Raw genomic sequence first — 17,006 nt, forward strand, 5'->3', positions numbered from 1 at the left:
ATAGTATGTTCATATCACCCATCTGTATATCAGTATTTAAAAATTTGTAAATCATGTCCATAGTACTACTGCCTTATCTGTATATTCTGTACATATGTAACATATTGAACATATATCCTGTACCTCTGCTTATTGCACTTCTGGTTAGATGCTAACTGCATTTCGTTGCCCTGTACCTTACATGTGCAATGACAATAAAGTTGAATCTAATCTAATCTAATCTAATCTATTTGTATGAAAAACAGTAGTCTGAAAACATTCTGTATAAATGCACACATGCTATAGCTTAACCTCAAATACATACATTATAATTATATACATTACTCCTGTAATAAAATTCAATGTGAATATCGCTGAATTCAAGCGCTTCATACTGGATCTCATAGCGCTGTTTACTGCTTGCTCGACTGAGTAAATGCAATCTGTTCTAGTGAGTTCGCGCCACGTGGCCGTTTGAACTGTGATCCGAGCGGATAAACAGACCGATTCAAATGAGTAGCGCTGTTTCATTCCGCTTTTGGTGCATAGACATTATATCGAACATTTACCGAACTCTTCATATCGTTTTATCTAGGAAAATTATATCGCGATAATTATCGTTATCGAATTATCGCCCTAACTATAGCCATACATGATGGTGCTGTCATACACTCCCCTCCAAACGTATTGGGACAGTGAGGCCAATTCCATTATTTTTGCTGTAGACTGAAAACATTTGGGTTTGACATCAAAAGATGAATATCAGACAAGAGATTTACATGCCGGCTTTTATTTCCAGGTATTTACATCTGAATCTGACACACAACTTAGAAAATGTCACCTTTTGTTTGAACCCACCCACTTTTTATGTGAGCAAAAGTATTGGAACAGATAGAATCAACATAGATTAAAGTGAAAAAGACTTCATATTTAGTTGCAAATCCTTTGCTTTCAATAGCTGCATCAAGCCTGTGACCCATTGACATCACCAAACTTTTTCATTCTTCTTTTGTGATGCTTTTCCAGGCTTTCAGCTCAGCCTCTTTCAGTTGTTGTTTGTTTTGGGGGGTTACCCCCTTCAGTCTCCTCTTTAGCAGGTAAAAGGCATGCTCTACAGGGTTTAAGTCTGGAGATTGACTTGGCCAGTCTAAAACCTTCCACTTCTTGCCCCTGATGAACTTCCATTTCTTGCCCCTTTGTTGTTTTGGCAGTGTGTTTTGGGTCATTATCTTGCTGCATGATGAAGGATCACCCAATAAGTTTGGTTGCATCTTTCTTTAAATTGGCAGACAAAATGTTTCTGTAGACTTCTGAGTTAATTTTGCTGCTGCCAACATGTGTTACATCATCGATGAAGATTAATGAGCCCGTCCCAGAAGAAGCCATGCAAGCCCAAGCCATGACATTACCTCCACTGTGTTTCACAGATGAGCTTGTATGTTTGGGATCATGAGCAGATCCTTTCTTTCTCCAAACTTTAGCCTTTCCGTCACTTTGGTAAAGGTTAATCTTTGTCCCAGAATTTTTGAGGCTCATCTCTGTACTTTTTGGCAAATTCCAGCCTGGCCTTCCTATTCTTCTTGCTAATGAGTGATTTGCATCTTCTGGTGTAGCCTCTGTACTTGTGATCATGAAGTCTTCTGCGAACAGTAGATTGTGATACCTTCACTCCTGCCCTCTGGAGGTTTTGCTGATCTCACTTACAGTTGTTTTAGGGTCTTTCCTGACAGCTCTCACAATGTTTCTGTCATCAACTGCAGTTGTTTTCCTTGGTCTACCTGTTCGATGTCTGTTACTTAGTAGACCAGTGGCTTCTCAAATGTGTGTGCAATGGCTCTGATTGATTTTCCTTCTCTCAGCTTCACAATTGCTTGTTTTTCACCCAGCTCTCTGGTTTACATGTTGGTTACACCTCTTAACTATAAATGCAGTTTGAACATTGACTGTGCATAGACTTTCTGTGCTAATTATTGTTTGAATAATCACTGTGATAGGACACACCTGGGCAACAAAATACACTTGTCAGTCACATGTTCCAATACTTTTGCTCACATGAAAAAAGGGTGGGTTCAAACAAAAGGTGATATCTTCTAAGTTGTGTGTCAGATTCAGATGTAAATACCTGGAAATAAAAGCCGGCATGTAAATCTCTTGTCTGATATTCATCTTTTGATGTCAAACCCAAATGTTTTCAGTCTACAGCAAAAATAAAGGAATTGGCCTCACTGTCCCAATACTTTTGGAGGGGAGTGTAAAATTAAAATTAATTCTTACATTATCTTGTGAGAAGTTCAGACTGCAACATACTTGATAGTAGCTCTAAATTAGCTCAGAAAAAAATGTTGCATCTATTGTCATGCATATACAGTAAACAAATAAACATTTTTGATATTTTAAAACATTTATATATCATCAATTCCTTTATTAATTTTAATAACAGCACATATTTTTTGAAGAAAACCAAAATTACCCATTTATGCATTCTTGTTTTTTGGTACATGTTTTCAAAGACTATAGAATACCCAAGACGTGTCACTTGTATACATCAATATTCTGTTGCACTAGATTGAGTTGTTTTTAAACATATTCAAAATTAACAACCCTAATTCATGTGTTCAAGTAAACAAAAAAATTGCCATATATTGAGCAGAGTAAACGGGACTATGGCAAAGTGTGTGTGTGTTTATATGTGAGCGACTGTGAGTAGCGTTATCATTCCCATAAGCAGATTTGACCATGCGCACACACACAATTCTATAAAAGAGCCAGTGTTTCTAGAGGAGGCTCATGGGATCAGCTTGTTGGATCTCTCACTAACATCCATGATAAAGCAAGAACAAAGGTTGCAGCTGGAATCAGTTGAGTGAAGCAGCCAGGCAGATGCTCTCACTGCAGAAAGCATTAACCATGTCCGATTGAATTCTACAGGATTTTTTTTTTATAAACATTTTGGCGTACATGTAAGTAACTAAAAAACCATCCACTATAAAATCCCTGAAAGCAACCGCCAACCTCTAGATGTCTGCACAAGTTTGGCAAGGTTCAAGCTTAAAAGAGTTGGTATAAGGTAATTAGAGGATTATAGTTTGGCAACAAAACACTCAAAATCACTCAACTGCCAAAAGATCAATCCATGAACAAGCCTTAGATATTTTCATAAAGCTGCTACATATCCATATATTAATTTTCCAAAGAACTCGATTAAAAAAACATTAACATGTTCTTTCAGAGACACAAAAGCATTTTTCTCAGTTCTTAAGTCATAAAAGCAAAAGACATCCAGCACTGTCAAGAAACAATCCTTCTAAATCTCTGCAAGTAGCTACAGGTTTTATGTTAAGTTTTACACATTACCAAGAAAAATAAAATCAGGGTTATACTGCTGGAGAATAATATATCTCCAGGAAGATATTCATTTTTAAAAAGCTTGAAGTTGGATCTTGGGGGTGGGTTGGCGGTTGCCATGTGTCCTGGGGTGGCGGGGTGCCAAATGCGTCAGTGAAAATAGCATAATAGGAATACAGTCATGATTAACAATCAGTTGGGGTCATTCAGGGCATTTGTATTGTATCAGTAGAGGTGAAATTGTTGGTCTAGTGCTGGGTGGTGTTGCCTGATGATTGAAGGTCTCTGGCTAGTAATTTAAGGCTTGTAGGTTCAAACAGATCTGTCTGAATTAAAGATTCAATGGTAATGACTAACAACCCTCCTGCTCACTAAAAACAGTATGATAAGGTATAAACTTGAAAAGAAAAAGGTGTAGTAGTAATTGCATACATTATATTTTATGGATATGGTTATGAAATATAGCTTTGGTTGCCAATAACTATTGATTACAGCAAGGCCTTTTAGCTAACAGCTTGCTGAGCCAAATTCAGCCTATTAATAATTTTTATATGGTCCTCTGGCTGATTTAGCTGAAATTGCTTTATTGTCTAATAGAGCAGATTTTTCTTGTTTGCAAAACTCAGTAGAAAAGCACTCAAGCATTGACCATATTCCATATCCAACCCAAACCATACTAATTTACAACCAGAACACATTTCCACATTGTAATTATAAGGTTCTATCTGCATTCTGAGAACATTTGAGATATTGAGCTTCAAAGTTTTTGCATCCCATTTACTTTGTCCATATAACTTTTTTGTTTTCTAAATAAAATGTCCCAAAATATACACAACTTAAAAAAATAATAATAATCACATAATGTAAATAAGTTGTCACAGAATGTCAATAATAGTATTTATTACCCTTATCAAATGTTTATTTTTAACAATTTTGATCTATTTAATCTAACTAATTTATTTCAAGTTTCAAGTGATACTAAATGTTTATTTGTGCATAAGAACAAAAAGGCAACACATCTGTAATTGCACACTGAAACCTCTACTTACCCACTACCATGATGTTAAACTCAAAGCCTTGTTTCATGGCTTTCCTCCTCATCTGTTCCAAGATGGCATCAATGCCCACATAGCCAAACTCACTGTTGGTCTTCTCATTCCGTGCCACAGGCGTCTTTCCTACATCTGCCATATTGCCGTAAAAACTTGTAATGACCTCTGGCCCTAAAGAAATTATGTGATACAAAAAGAGAGACAGCCCATTAGCATTTTCATTGTATAAGGCAACAATTGGCTAAAAACATTTTTGCATATATGTAATTTTCAGTTACATGATCAGTGACAGCTTTATTGGTCAACTAACCCAAACTACAATTTTCAGTTTGTGTAAAAATCACGATGCAAAATTTGCCTGCAGTAAATTTTTACCTCATGTTTTGAGTGTAATGGTATCTATACTCAAAAGTCTGATTGCAAGTTATGCTAAATATTTACGAGTCAGACAATATTGTATTGGTATGTTTCTGTAGAAAGACCAGATGTCAGAACACGTGGATATAAAGTAGGGCAGAAAACCCACAACAGTTATTACCTCAGATTAACAAAACACATGTAAACATATAAGCAATACCAACAATTCTTTTCAAAATTTTATATTATGTTTAACAAAACCAATTTTATCAAGTTCTTAATATTCCTTAAACCTCTTTTAATTCTCCTCAAATGATCAATTGTTCGCTGTATTTACCAAAAGATACTAAAAATGTAAAAACAAATCGAATGTCAATCACAAGCTTACCCAAAACAGAGTATTCAGTCTGCAAAGTCGTTGAATTTGATGATTCAGTAGCTTGAAAAATGTGTGACAGAAAGCAAGTGACATACAACTCAATGTGAAAGTGGGAGGGGACAAAGTTGCTGCTTTTCCTTTTTTAACGACAAAATGTGGCTTCCTCTTTTCACAGAATGTCTAGACACTTGCACAAACGTCAAACAAAAAGATACACCTAAATATTCCAGTGTTGTTTTCATAAATAAATAAATAACATGTAATTCAATATAATAAATAACATACTATATCCAGATGATAACACAAGGTGAATTTACTTAACATCAAAAAAGCATAGGCATGTACAAACATAACTTATCAGTTATGAAACACACTATTGCTGCATCAGTTGCCTGAGGTGGAAAATCTGTGACTTAACCAAAACAGTTTATGCTACATGTTACACATCTGCACATACCATTATTAAGTATAAAGAAAAGGGTTCAATAAAAGACAAAACTGAGAGTATAGCCAAATTTGAGGAACAGTCTTATTTTAATATGCTTTAAATATTATTTTTTTATTTCACTCCTATGTTTTCAGGTACATTTTCATGTTAAAATGATCAGTCAGTCAAATGTAAAACTGTTTTGTATATGTTCATCTGTAGCTGATGTACAATATCACAGATTTAAGAAAACCGTTTCCTGTCAGTGAGTTACACACACCATTTGACAGCCTTTTCTGAGAAAACAAAGTCTAAAAACACATTAGTCCCCTAGACAGTTACACAGACAACTGCAGCAGCCATATTTTGGCTAGAGAATGTAGCATATGCCATTTAATGCCATCAGTTTCAGTCTCTGTGTTTTACTCATTATTTAAATTAGAAACACCATTACAGTCACTGTCTCTTACACTATATGCTGTGATCACATTTTTCACTTGTCACCTGAATAATCATCCTTTAAAACCCCTCACTGTAAATGTGCGATTTCACATCTAGAACAGATTGGGCCACCGGTTCAGAAAAAGCATCTTAAGTTCCAATTTAAACACGCACATTACCACACACACACACTAAACAGCTCCCGAGGTAGCTGTGAAGCTTGAATAGCTGTGAATTTTACTCATCACGAATGAATGCAACTTGGAGGCCATAAAACATACTGGCATAACAAGAAGAAAAAAAAAAAAAAAACAATCAGGCAAACCACTCCCCTCATGCTCCGCCTTCAACATCAGGCGCCACCTTCACCTCAGACACTGGCTCCAAACAATCAATGATTAATGCTGTCTTTCAATTTGTGTGGAGTTTTGGCAAAAACATGAAGCTAATTAAAATAAAAATGATAGGTCTAGGTAAATCTAACCCATCAACGAGCTTCACCGCTGAAGCCTAGAATTTTCCATTTGCCTCAGAGAAGCCTCATAGTTTACTGTGACCTATATTTTTCATATGTTAACCCAACAGTCAATCACATGTGAAATCCACACTTCAACCTTGAGTGAACCACAGTTTCTTAATACCAAAGTGGAATGTTATCCCTGTAAGTTTAGCCAAGATGGAGCCATGAAGGCTGAGGTTCTATACCAAATCTTGAATTACATTAAGTGTGAAGACATTGTGTTTATTGTGCACATACTGGTTGTGTATTGATACATGCATACAGAAAAGAGAAGGTAAATCTACCATGTAAACAGCATGTTCAGAGTATGCCAAATAGTCATTATCTAAGCCAGGACAAGACTTGATTTTTGCTGGCCTGGTGGGTGGAACGGATCACAACGTGCGGGCATGTTAAATATGGTTTAATACACAGACACCAATGAGCATTTGTGCCATTGATTACATGACTACCCCGCTGCCCCTTCTGCCAACACCTGTTGTGGGCCATCTGCTAAGAAACAAACTGAGGCATGAATTGGAGAGGGGGGCAGTGTCACATGGGCACACAACCTATTCTTTTACATATATATTTTATCAATTAGTTCCTTTTGGTTATGCTTGTGCTAAATTTCATATCATAGTGCAAAACGATGAAATATCCAGAGCAGTGATTCTCAAACTGTCTAGTCACTTTTTTAGTATTGGGGAACCTGAAATCAATAAATAACTGTTAGCAACATACAATGACACATTTTGATTAATGTCAACATTCCTGTAGTTTAGATAAATTATACTGTTGTAAAAGTCTGTTTACCCTTTGCATATCTTTATGAAAGAGCCCTTTCAGCATCTAAAAACACACAAACTATATAAGACATTATAATTTAGAAAACTCAATTCAAACAAACATCTAGAAAAAAACTACAGTAAGCATTATTTTGCTTTATTTAAGTTAAATATTTTATCCTAAAACTTAAATCTCAGCAAATAAAGCATCACTAAGCATGAAGTATTATATGTGAATTGTAACTACACAAAAGATCAGTGAATTATTATGCATTAAAACAATGAAAGAGGGTTCTTAATGTGAAACATAATTTTGTAGACGACAGAAAACCTTTCTCTTTTCCTAGCTTAATATGCAGAGAAACTGTATAAGCCTTTCGTAAGTTAGTTACTATCAACCAAATTACACAATGCACCTTCTGGAAAATAATAAATTGGAAATTGATTTACCAACTAACAAAAAACATAGGTCATAAAGTCTTATGGACCTGAATAAACACATTTTTATGGGTTAATATGTGGCACAGCAAAAGCAAGATATGCAAAATAAGCTTTGTTTAATTTTGTATAGGGCATGAAATGTTGGCCAGACAACAAACAAAAAAACTACAACATAACATTTAAAGCCAGAAGTGATGTGGTGATGACCAGGATATCCTTAGGTGATCAGACCCTGCTTATGCCACATGCAACATAACAGCTCTATGCATGATCGGCCCACTGTGTGCACTCAAATACACGGCCAGTTTTAAATTTCTAAAAAACTTGTAGCTTCAGTGGCAGTTATCCGGTCTCTCATGCAAAGTCTGTGGCCTATATTTTTCAATAGCACGTGTCAGTGTTCTAACAAACAGGAAATAGGGTTAACGCTGAAGTGTGTCCCTGCACACATGCAGCTATTGTAAATGTCACATTTATGTTACTATAATTTCTTGTCTTGGAGTTTATACAATTGTCTTGTTTCATATATTTATTTTAAAACATAATATTTTAAAACATTTATATTTTCATAAAATTAAATTACTACATTACATTACATTAATTCAAATTAATGACACACTTTTTGTCCAAAAAAGAAAGGCATCATAAGTGCAAAGAAAATAAGTCAGGAAGAACTAAGGCTGAATTATTCTGTTCAAATATATCTCAGTCCATTCTGAATAGAATGCCTGAACAGCTGACCATGCTTATAATTTTGCAGTTTGCAGTCAAGGACTACAATATGTATTTCATCAGGTACATGTAGAAGTATGACCGGGTTTGTCCTCTGAAAATTACAACATTTAGAACCACAGAATCCCCAACTATAGGCCAGTATTCCACAGGTCTCATTTTTCCAATGAGTTCTCCAAGACATCAAGAACGCTCTACCCTTGTATCCAAAATTTGACTTGGTTAATTTCCTGTTTTCACTTTAAGGAGGTTGTGCGTGTCCCCTGTACAGAAACCATATATCCACAGGAAAGCAAGGCAAATGCTGAAACAAGGCCATCTAACAATTCATTCCTTACTGGCAACATACAATTTAATTCTGTCTTCATTCTGAGCCAGAACAGTTGGGAATTTGCCCATGTTTAGTGGTCTGTGATATATTGGCCCCTGTAACTGGACTTTGGTCTGGCAACAGACATTTAAATTCAGGAGTAGGCCAAATGAAAAATGTTTGTACAACTAACAATTAGTGTCAACAGCCAATGAAGCCTAGAAGACCTGACAGTTGCCCTAAAAGTGTAGCTAAACGTGTCTTGGTAACACAAGGCTGGGAATGTAAATGCTGCTAAAGCTGTTCTTACAGAAAAGAGTGTGAATGACAAAATGAAGAATGAACATAGTGATACAGCTTTATTTGCTGGTAAATGGAAAAGACTATATGACATATCATGGTTCAATGATATTGTGTGGCTGCAAAAATAACTATTCATAATAATAAATGCAAGGAAAGTCAGGCAGAACTAATTCTGCATTATCTGAAATGCATGTTCCCATAGATGTAGACCAATGAAAAAAGCATGATCTTTTCGAGTCGATTGAAAATCCTCAATTTGTTACACTTATAAATGAGCGTATGAAATTATATGGCACTGTATGTATAGACAGTTCTAGACTGGTCTCAGATCAGCTACAGCAGCTTGGCCTGTCTGTGTTTTAATCGGTCAAAAAGCTCAAGATGCCATTTCTACAGATCAGGAAGAACTTGAAGGAGGAAGCAGTCATAAAGTTTACTGTCTTTCTTTGACTGATGCAGAGATATGGAGCCTTACGTTACATGGATCATTTCTAGAAACTTTCACTTAAAACGCCAGCTGGACGATACAGATGATTCTCACACACTTCATGTGTTCACCAGATGCATCAAACACAAGAATGAAACATTGACTTTGATTTGAACCATCAGTTAAGTCAGGGGATCACAATCCTGTTTCTGGAGAAACCTTCAAAGTTCAGTTATAGCCCTGCTCCAGCACATCTGTCTGTGATTATCAAGTGCTTCTGAAGATCTTTATTAGCTAGTTCAGTTGTGATCGATCAGGGCAGGAGCCGAACTTTGAGGAAGAAAGTAGACCTCCAGGAACAGGATTGGGACTCTTGAGTTAAGTCAATTAATGAGTAATACACAGATTTCATTACTCTCAAGTCTCAAACCTAGCTGTATTCTACACTGCTAATTGTTAGCTGTATTCTACACTGCTGTATTCTTCTGTGCAAAATGTAATTTTAATGAGGGTTCCCAGTCCAAGCTATGTTGGGCTCTGGTCCCTAAAGGTCTCCTGGTCTGAGGCGATATACTTTTATTCTGGGAATACGATATTAACCTACCTATTGAATAATTATTATATAGTGGGATTGTAAGCATTGTATAGTAGGAAAGAAAGCAATAATGGTATTTGTTGAAATTTTACATTTCAAAAAAGTACTTAAACTATGGCTACATAGTTACATAGAACTATGGCCTAATCCTCGCTTAGTCTAAGCCCTGTCTGTGAAACCAGGCCTTAATATTTCTACATTCAAAATTGTATATTTAAAACATTAACCTCAACATGAATTTATGAATTTAATTGCACTTATGCAACCTCTGAGCCTCATTAAACATCTGAAAACACACCTACAAGCCACTTGTGTGTTCTTCTGTACCTCTGTAGTACAAATTTATTCCTTAAAACTGATTTCATTTGAGTGGTATCTTATTCTACTTGTTTTTATTCTGTTGTTTTTATTAGAAATTATAAAAAGCTTATTAATATATATTTTTGAATTTGACAAAATATAACATACTTTTAATAAAGTTAGAAAAATGCCATTACAAAGGTAAAAACTAAATTCCCTGTACATCACTTTATGGAGTCAAATATCACCTCGTAATGGGAAGGTTATTTTTTTATCAGAATTTTTGATTATTGATTTATCAAGCTCCTAAAAAGAAAAGGAAGCGTAGAGCCCTGATTGTATATAAAATTGCGGGCATCAGGGATTACGCCTGGCATTGAAACTGCTTTTGAATGCACAATCGTTTTTTAGTTTCACTTATACTATAGAGCGGCAGTACTTACCACACATTTTACATGATCAGATGTTTGTCAGTGGTCCTGAGGATCTACAAACCATTTGTCATCGTCCCGCCAAAACAGTCACTGATATTTAATGCTGTTGAATGTTTTGTTTACACTTTATCAGAACTACCTCCTATCTACTGAATAGCAAGATGTTAAAACTTATCAAAAAGGGTCACATAATTTTATGTTATGTTACGTTATGTTAAGTTACATATTCACTTTTTACTATGGCAGGGCCTGCCATCTTGTCTTTTTGGCTTGTTGTTTCTGATTGCACTTTAACCCCAAGAGGGAAATCCAGATTAAATCCCACAAGGGAAAATCAAAACAAAATGAAGTTAAAACTTGTTTTGAACAATTTCTTTGTCATCGGCAGATTGATTTTAAGTAGGGGGGAAAAAAATCGATTTAAATCGTGAATCAGATCTTTTGTAAAAAAATCGGGGATTTTTTTCTTAGGCCATATCGCCCAGTCCTAATATATATATATTTTTTTTTCTATTACTATTGTGAAGAACAAAATAAGATACTGAACATAAAATTGAAGGCCAATCAACATCAGTGTGATATGGTATGGTGGTCGCAGGGATCCTCATGTTCCACATGCACTTTATATAATTCATTTAACTAATCAACATCATTGTTCAACAGCTTATTTTCTTGCATTTTTACACAGGTCATTGTTTCACTTGCAGTATCATAGCTATATCCATCTCAGTAAATCTACGCGTGTCAAAAATAAAAAGATACATTATACTTTTGTTCCTAATTCATTTGTTTTGGTGGCATAATATGGGGAATATCCTATTATTTATATATATATATATATATATATATATACACACACATATGTTATGCACTCTTTCAGAAGATGTGTGAAATTTGAATTGTCCACATAATTTCGAACAGCACTCAACATTGAGATTTACCTTGATGTAATGTACCTAATAAAATAATTACAGTGTGTAAGTGTTAATGGCCAACTAAATTATCAAAGCCATTTTTTTTACATTTGGAGCATATATTATATTTGGATGCATGTACATGATGTTAAAAAATGGGTTCATGCTTTAAAAAAAGAAAGAAAACAGCTGCAGTGAAATAATATATTTCAGCAAAAAAAAAAAAAAAGAAGAAGAATTTCAGCTGTTCTACAGATGTGGTAGGATTTGTTGTGAAACGATTGGGTCGATATATGAGGACGTTGTGTTTTATCTGAAAAAGGAACTCTGCTAAACAGGTATCATATAACCTTATTGATGTAACTGGAGATGACAGAAGTATTTGTAATCGATTTATAACCACAAACACAACCAAAAGATCAGTGTTCTAGATAAATTACTAACTGCTGTTACTGGAAAAAAAAATGACGAAGTAATCTGACACTCACTGACAAATGGAATCAGAAGTTAACCAGAGGAACAGAGCAGATCTGTGTTGAACACACACAGGCCAATTGGCTTCCATGTTAATGACAACAATTAAACAACAGCAACTGCATTGTCATGCAACACAAACATATGAGAATGAACACAGGAAGCCATTCAAACAACGCTGATTGGATGTTTATAATCAACCCAAAGAGAACATCTGAAGCTATGACACAAGTTTTAACATGTGGGATTCTGGGTCCAATGTAAACTAATTAGAAGAATTGATTATCAAAATGTCTGATTTCTAGAAACTAAGAGCAGTGATGACACACCCCACACAAAGAAAAGAGAGGGCCAGGAGGAGGAGAGAAAGGGTGGGGGGAGGAAGAAAGTAGAAGGAGGGGTTCACTGAGCTTATCATCTGTTTCAATGCACAGACAAACAAGAGAAAGAGAGGTCTTAAAACAGTACAAAACTCCACAAACGCTAGCCAAAATCTCCCCTTCTCTTCCTCTCTCACTTGCTTCCTTTCCTCACTGGCAAGACCGCAGTGAGAACACCTGGGAAACTTGTGCATGCAGTAACACACTCACACAGGCACGCACGCGCGCGCGCTCTGTATCTCTGTAAAAGCGCTACAGCCTCTCCGAATGAGACTCTGGAAAGAGATATAAAACTCATGCAAAGACAGCCTGTTTTACCAGAAGCAAACATGGAGAACAGACAGCGACTCACCCTTCTTTTAGTAGCTCTTGCTGTCTTTCTTTATCTCTCTTTCTGTCCCTCTTTCTCTGTGCCCGAGTCAGTCAGTCTGCAACACCAGCTGGACTCACAGCCACGCCCACTCCAGGGTCATGTGACCACAGAACAGCCAAGCAGCACTCATCACCCATTCAAACATGGGTGTAGTAGAATAGTAGTATCTGTCATGTTGTGTGGCTCAGGTTTTGCATACACTATGGGGACCAAATGTCTCCACAAAAGTAGAAGAATTTTACATAGTGTACTTTTAGAAAAACTTTGTTCAACAACATACATTTATGTAAATTTAGAATCAGTCAATGTCGATACAAGAGGAAATGATTAAATTTACAGATGTCTATGAACATGTGCATAAGTATGTTTATATGCATGCGTATACAAGTGCATGCACCCGAGTGTTTGTATTTTTTGAACGTGCAAGAAAGTAAACATGCAAAATTCAGGAAGTCATTAAACTGCACAAAACAGTGCTGTATCTTTAAAAGGTTAGAGGAAAGCTAACTATCAGTGTTCAGTGGACTACAATTATTAAACTCAACAGTTCTTCTGCAACACACTAATGCAGTCTTATGTGTCTGAAAGTAACCACATCCAGCCACCTGTTGTGTAGCAAAGACTGATCACAGACATGATAAAACTGCATTCTGCACTGAATATAATGAGATGACAGTCACGTGGGCAAAGTTTTGTTCAGTTTTTGAAACTTCAAATCAATTCTAAAGAAAGGAATCAGACACTGAGATTAACGAGATAGATATTTTAGGGTACAGGAAGTGGCCTGTCAAGATGTGTTCGTGTGTAATTCTGAATATATCTGAGAATAGCTGCATTATGTTACTCAGGCACTCCTATAGGCTCATTGGAACCATAGACCAGAGAAAGACAAAGAGAGAGGGTGGGAGAGAAACTGCAGTCTACTTCCTGTTGTCATTTAGGTTTTCTCTGCTTATCTTAATTATGCATTTACATGAGAGATTGGTCCTTAGAGGTTTGACAACATAACTTCCTGTCCATGATAACTACCATAAACATTCAAATATTACTGGCAAGTTGTTCTTCACACATAGTCAGCCTCTTCCTGAGATTCTAGGCTGGAATTATTTGTTGTTTTAGAGTGAATGTTTGTGTTGGTTTCCTCACAGGAAGTTATCAGAAAGCAAATGAAGGTGTATTACGACCCAGTAGCAAAATGAAGAAAAACCAGTCAGAGAGAAAAAGGGACAGAGAGATATAGAGTGTAGAGGAGGAAGTCTGTGCTGTGCAAGATTAGATATGATAGTGAGAGCCACGCTTTATAATTACAGCATATGGAATTGATTTCACAGCTTTCTAGTACTGAGGCAGTGAGGATGACTCATTCTTAAGGCCTGCGGATTTAAGACTCTCTCTTATCTGGAAGAGGCTTGCTTCCTGTCCCCCTGGTGCTTTTCTGTCCTTCTCAACTGAAGGACATTTAGTTTGAGGATGATATGTGGTTATAGTAAAACTGTCACCTTAAAATGTCAAAGGGTCTCAATGGTTCAATACAGTCATAATCCACGGTCAGACATTGATTACTAGAAAGCATTTCAGATTGGTTTTATTGTTTTTTCTGAACTAATTTACTCTGTCCAAATTTGCAAAGCTTGTGCTTTACTTTTACTCTATATTACCAGAAATATATTTTAAATTGTACAGTTACATGTTTTTCAGAGCACTCTTTTTTTAACCCCTGAAACAACTCTTGAAAGTTATGATTTAACAGCTGCAAGATCTGAGTTTACTGTAAACACAATGGCTGCATCCGAAAGCTGAAAAATGCTGCCTCCAGAGGCAGTATACAGAGGTAGGAAGGCAACAAAGCATTTCTAAATTTTATGTCACATTCTGTCTACTGCAACATGATGTTTCCCTTGTAACATGTGTGTTTGATTCTGTGGCAGTTGAGCTAAAAAATTATGGGATCTAAAAGTTGGTTTCCTTTATGTGTAAATGCATTTAACAACTTTTGCATAATTTAGCAAGAAATTAGTTTTAATATTCAATGAAAATTATATTAGCATTAATTAAATGTTCCTTAGTTGTCATCAACGCTCTCTCTATTTTGTTTGAGATCATTTTACTGCTTCAGAAGCCTGCCCAAAATAATTTTCTTGAGGCACCTTTGTTCGCAAACGCAGCCTGTGAATTTATTGCAACAAGGCAACTGCCTTTTGGACACTGTCAATGTCTCCAGCTCCTTCCTTTACAACTGGCCACTTACAAAATGACCTGTTTGAAGGCCCTGTTTGAAGCAAAAGAATTCATAAGAGAAAAACAACCTTGGGACAGTTTGTTCATTTATTGAAAGCCTGTTTCTCTGAGGTAAAGTAAAAGACAGACATTCTATTGTACCCATGTTTGTTGTTAATTCATTCCAGTTGTGTGGTCACTTCCTGCACTGCTTCTAATTCGGCCACAGGTCACATCACAACTCCCAAGAATCACCACATAAGCAGCAGTGTTGTTCATCGCATCTTTGTAATCAGTAGAGAATTAAACTTCCCAGAGCTGGATGAACCCTGCTGTTCAGTATTCTGAGGCTGACAGATGTGAGTCATGAGGTCATAATGTGCAGAACACAAAGGGAACATAAGGTAGGTCAAAGGTTACTTTGCACCCCCCACCGAGGAAATAATTTCTCTTTCTCTCACTCCAACACACACACATCAAAGCTTTTCACTGGGGTCCACAGCAAAAACACAGTGAAGTCAGGCAACTGCGGGGGAGAGGGTGAGGTACGTCCAAGACTCTGCTTCAAATAACATCCTTATGTGATGATGCTTGTTATTAAGGATGAGAAGCCGAATACATTTTTTGTAAGGGCCCAAACCTTCAAAACGAATTACAATTTGTAACGAATAACAGAAAACATTGTTAGATGCATTTACTACTTGTGCTTGGTTGATAACAGCCAGGTGACAGCACAATATTTGAGATAAATAATTAAAATTGCAATGCAATAGTGAGTGTTTAAAGTGAATGTATGTTAAATTCAATCAAAGGTTTGCTGCAGTTTCCTATGCAAGCTGCCATGGCAATACTGTAAATTGAACAATACTGTAAGGGACATAGGACATCCTTAGCATCAGTTCTCTTCACACATGGTTGTCCAGTACTGTATCATCTTATTTATGTAAACCAGCCTACTGGAGGAAATGTACAGCATACAGCATATGGGCATATTATATATATATATATATATATATATATATATATATATATATATACACACAATATGCTCATAAGAAAGGGTTTTTGTTAATATTCATCAAGATATCATGGAATGGATTTAGTAGATGTATATATATATATATATATATATATATATATATATATGAACAGTTTATTTGCAAAAACCGATAACTACATTAAAATTTTCAAAAATCATGTTTTTTATTATGTTTTATATATATATACCCGAATTCTGGAAATGTTGGGACATTTTTTAAATTTGAGTAAAATGAAAACTAAAAGACTTTCAAATCAAATGAGCCAACATAACAAGCATAAATGTTTAAACTGAGAAATCTTTATAATTTTATGCACAAAATGAGCTCATTTAAAATTTGATGCACGCTACAGGTCTAAAAAAAGTTGGCACGGGGGCAACAAAGTAAATTTTGAAAAGGGCTGTCTTAGACAGGCAGAGGCTCTCCAATCTGTGAAAGAGTGCGTAAAAAGATTGTGGAATACTTTAAAAACAACGTTCCTCAATGTCAAATTGCAAAGGCTTTGCAAATCTCAGTGCATAACATCATCAAATGATTCAGAGAAACTAGAGAAATCTCGGTGCATAAGGGACAAGGCTGAAGACCTTTGTTGGATGCTCGTGGTCTTCGGACCCTCAGACGACACTGCATCACTCATCGGCATGATTCTGTCATTGACATTACTAAATGGGCCCAGGAATACTTCCAGAAACCACTGTTGGTAAACACAATCTGCAGATGCCAACTAAAGCTCTATCATGCAAAAAGGAAGTCATATGTGAACATGGCCCAGAAGCGCCGTTGTGTCCTGTGGACCAAG

At 36.1% G+C, this 17,006-nt stretch overlaps 1 protein-coding gene across 6 annotated transcripts in view; it reads right to left on the minus strand.

Annotated features, from left to right (window-relative positions):
• The window catches only part of LOC306845239 (septin-9-like), a 67,019-nt gene that overhangs the window by 12,653 nt on the left and 37,360 nt on the right, over window positions 1-17,006 (minus strand). For 3 of the 6 annotated variants that reach the window (XM_079377923.1, XM_079377921.1, XM_079377922.1), the window contains exon 4: window positions 4,374-4,547. In XM_079377923.1, the coding sequence (XP_079234049.1) occupies window positions 4,374-4,547 (174 nt within the window). Of the gene's footprint in view, window positions 1-4,373; window positions 4,548-5,121; window positions 5,173-12,929; window positions 13,034-17,006 lie in introns of those variants that run through there. The other 3 variants (XM_079377926.1, XM_079377925.1, XM_079377924.1) reach the window with 3 other exon arrangements.

This window comes from Barbus barbus (assembly GCF_936440315.1).
Source record: "Barbus barbus genome assembly, chromosome: 25".
Classification (NCBI taxonomy): Eukaryota; Metazoa; Chordata; class Actinopteri; order Cypriniformes; family Cyprinidae; genus Barbus; species Barbus barbus.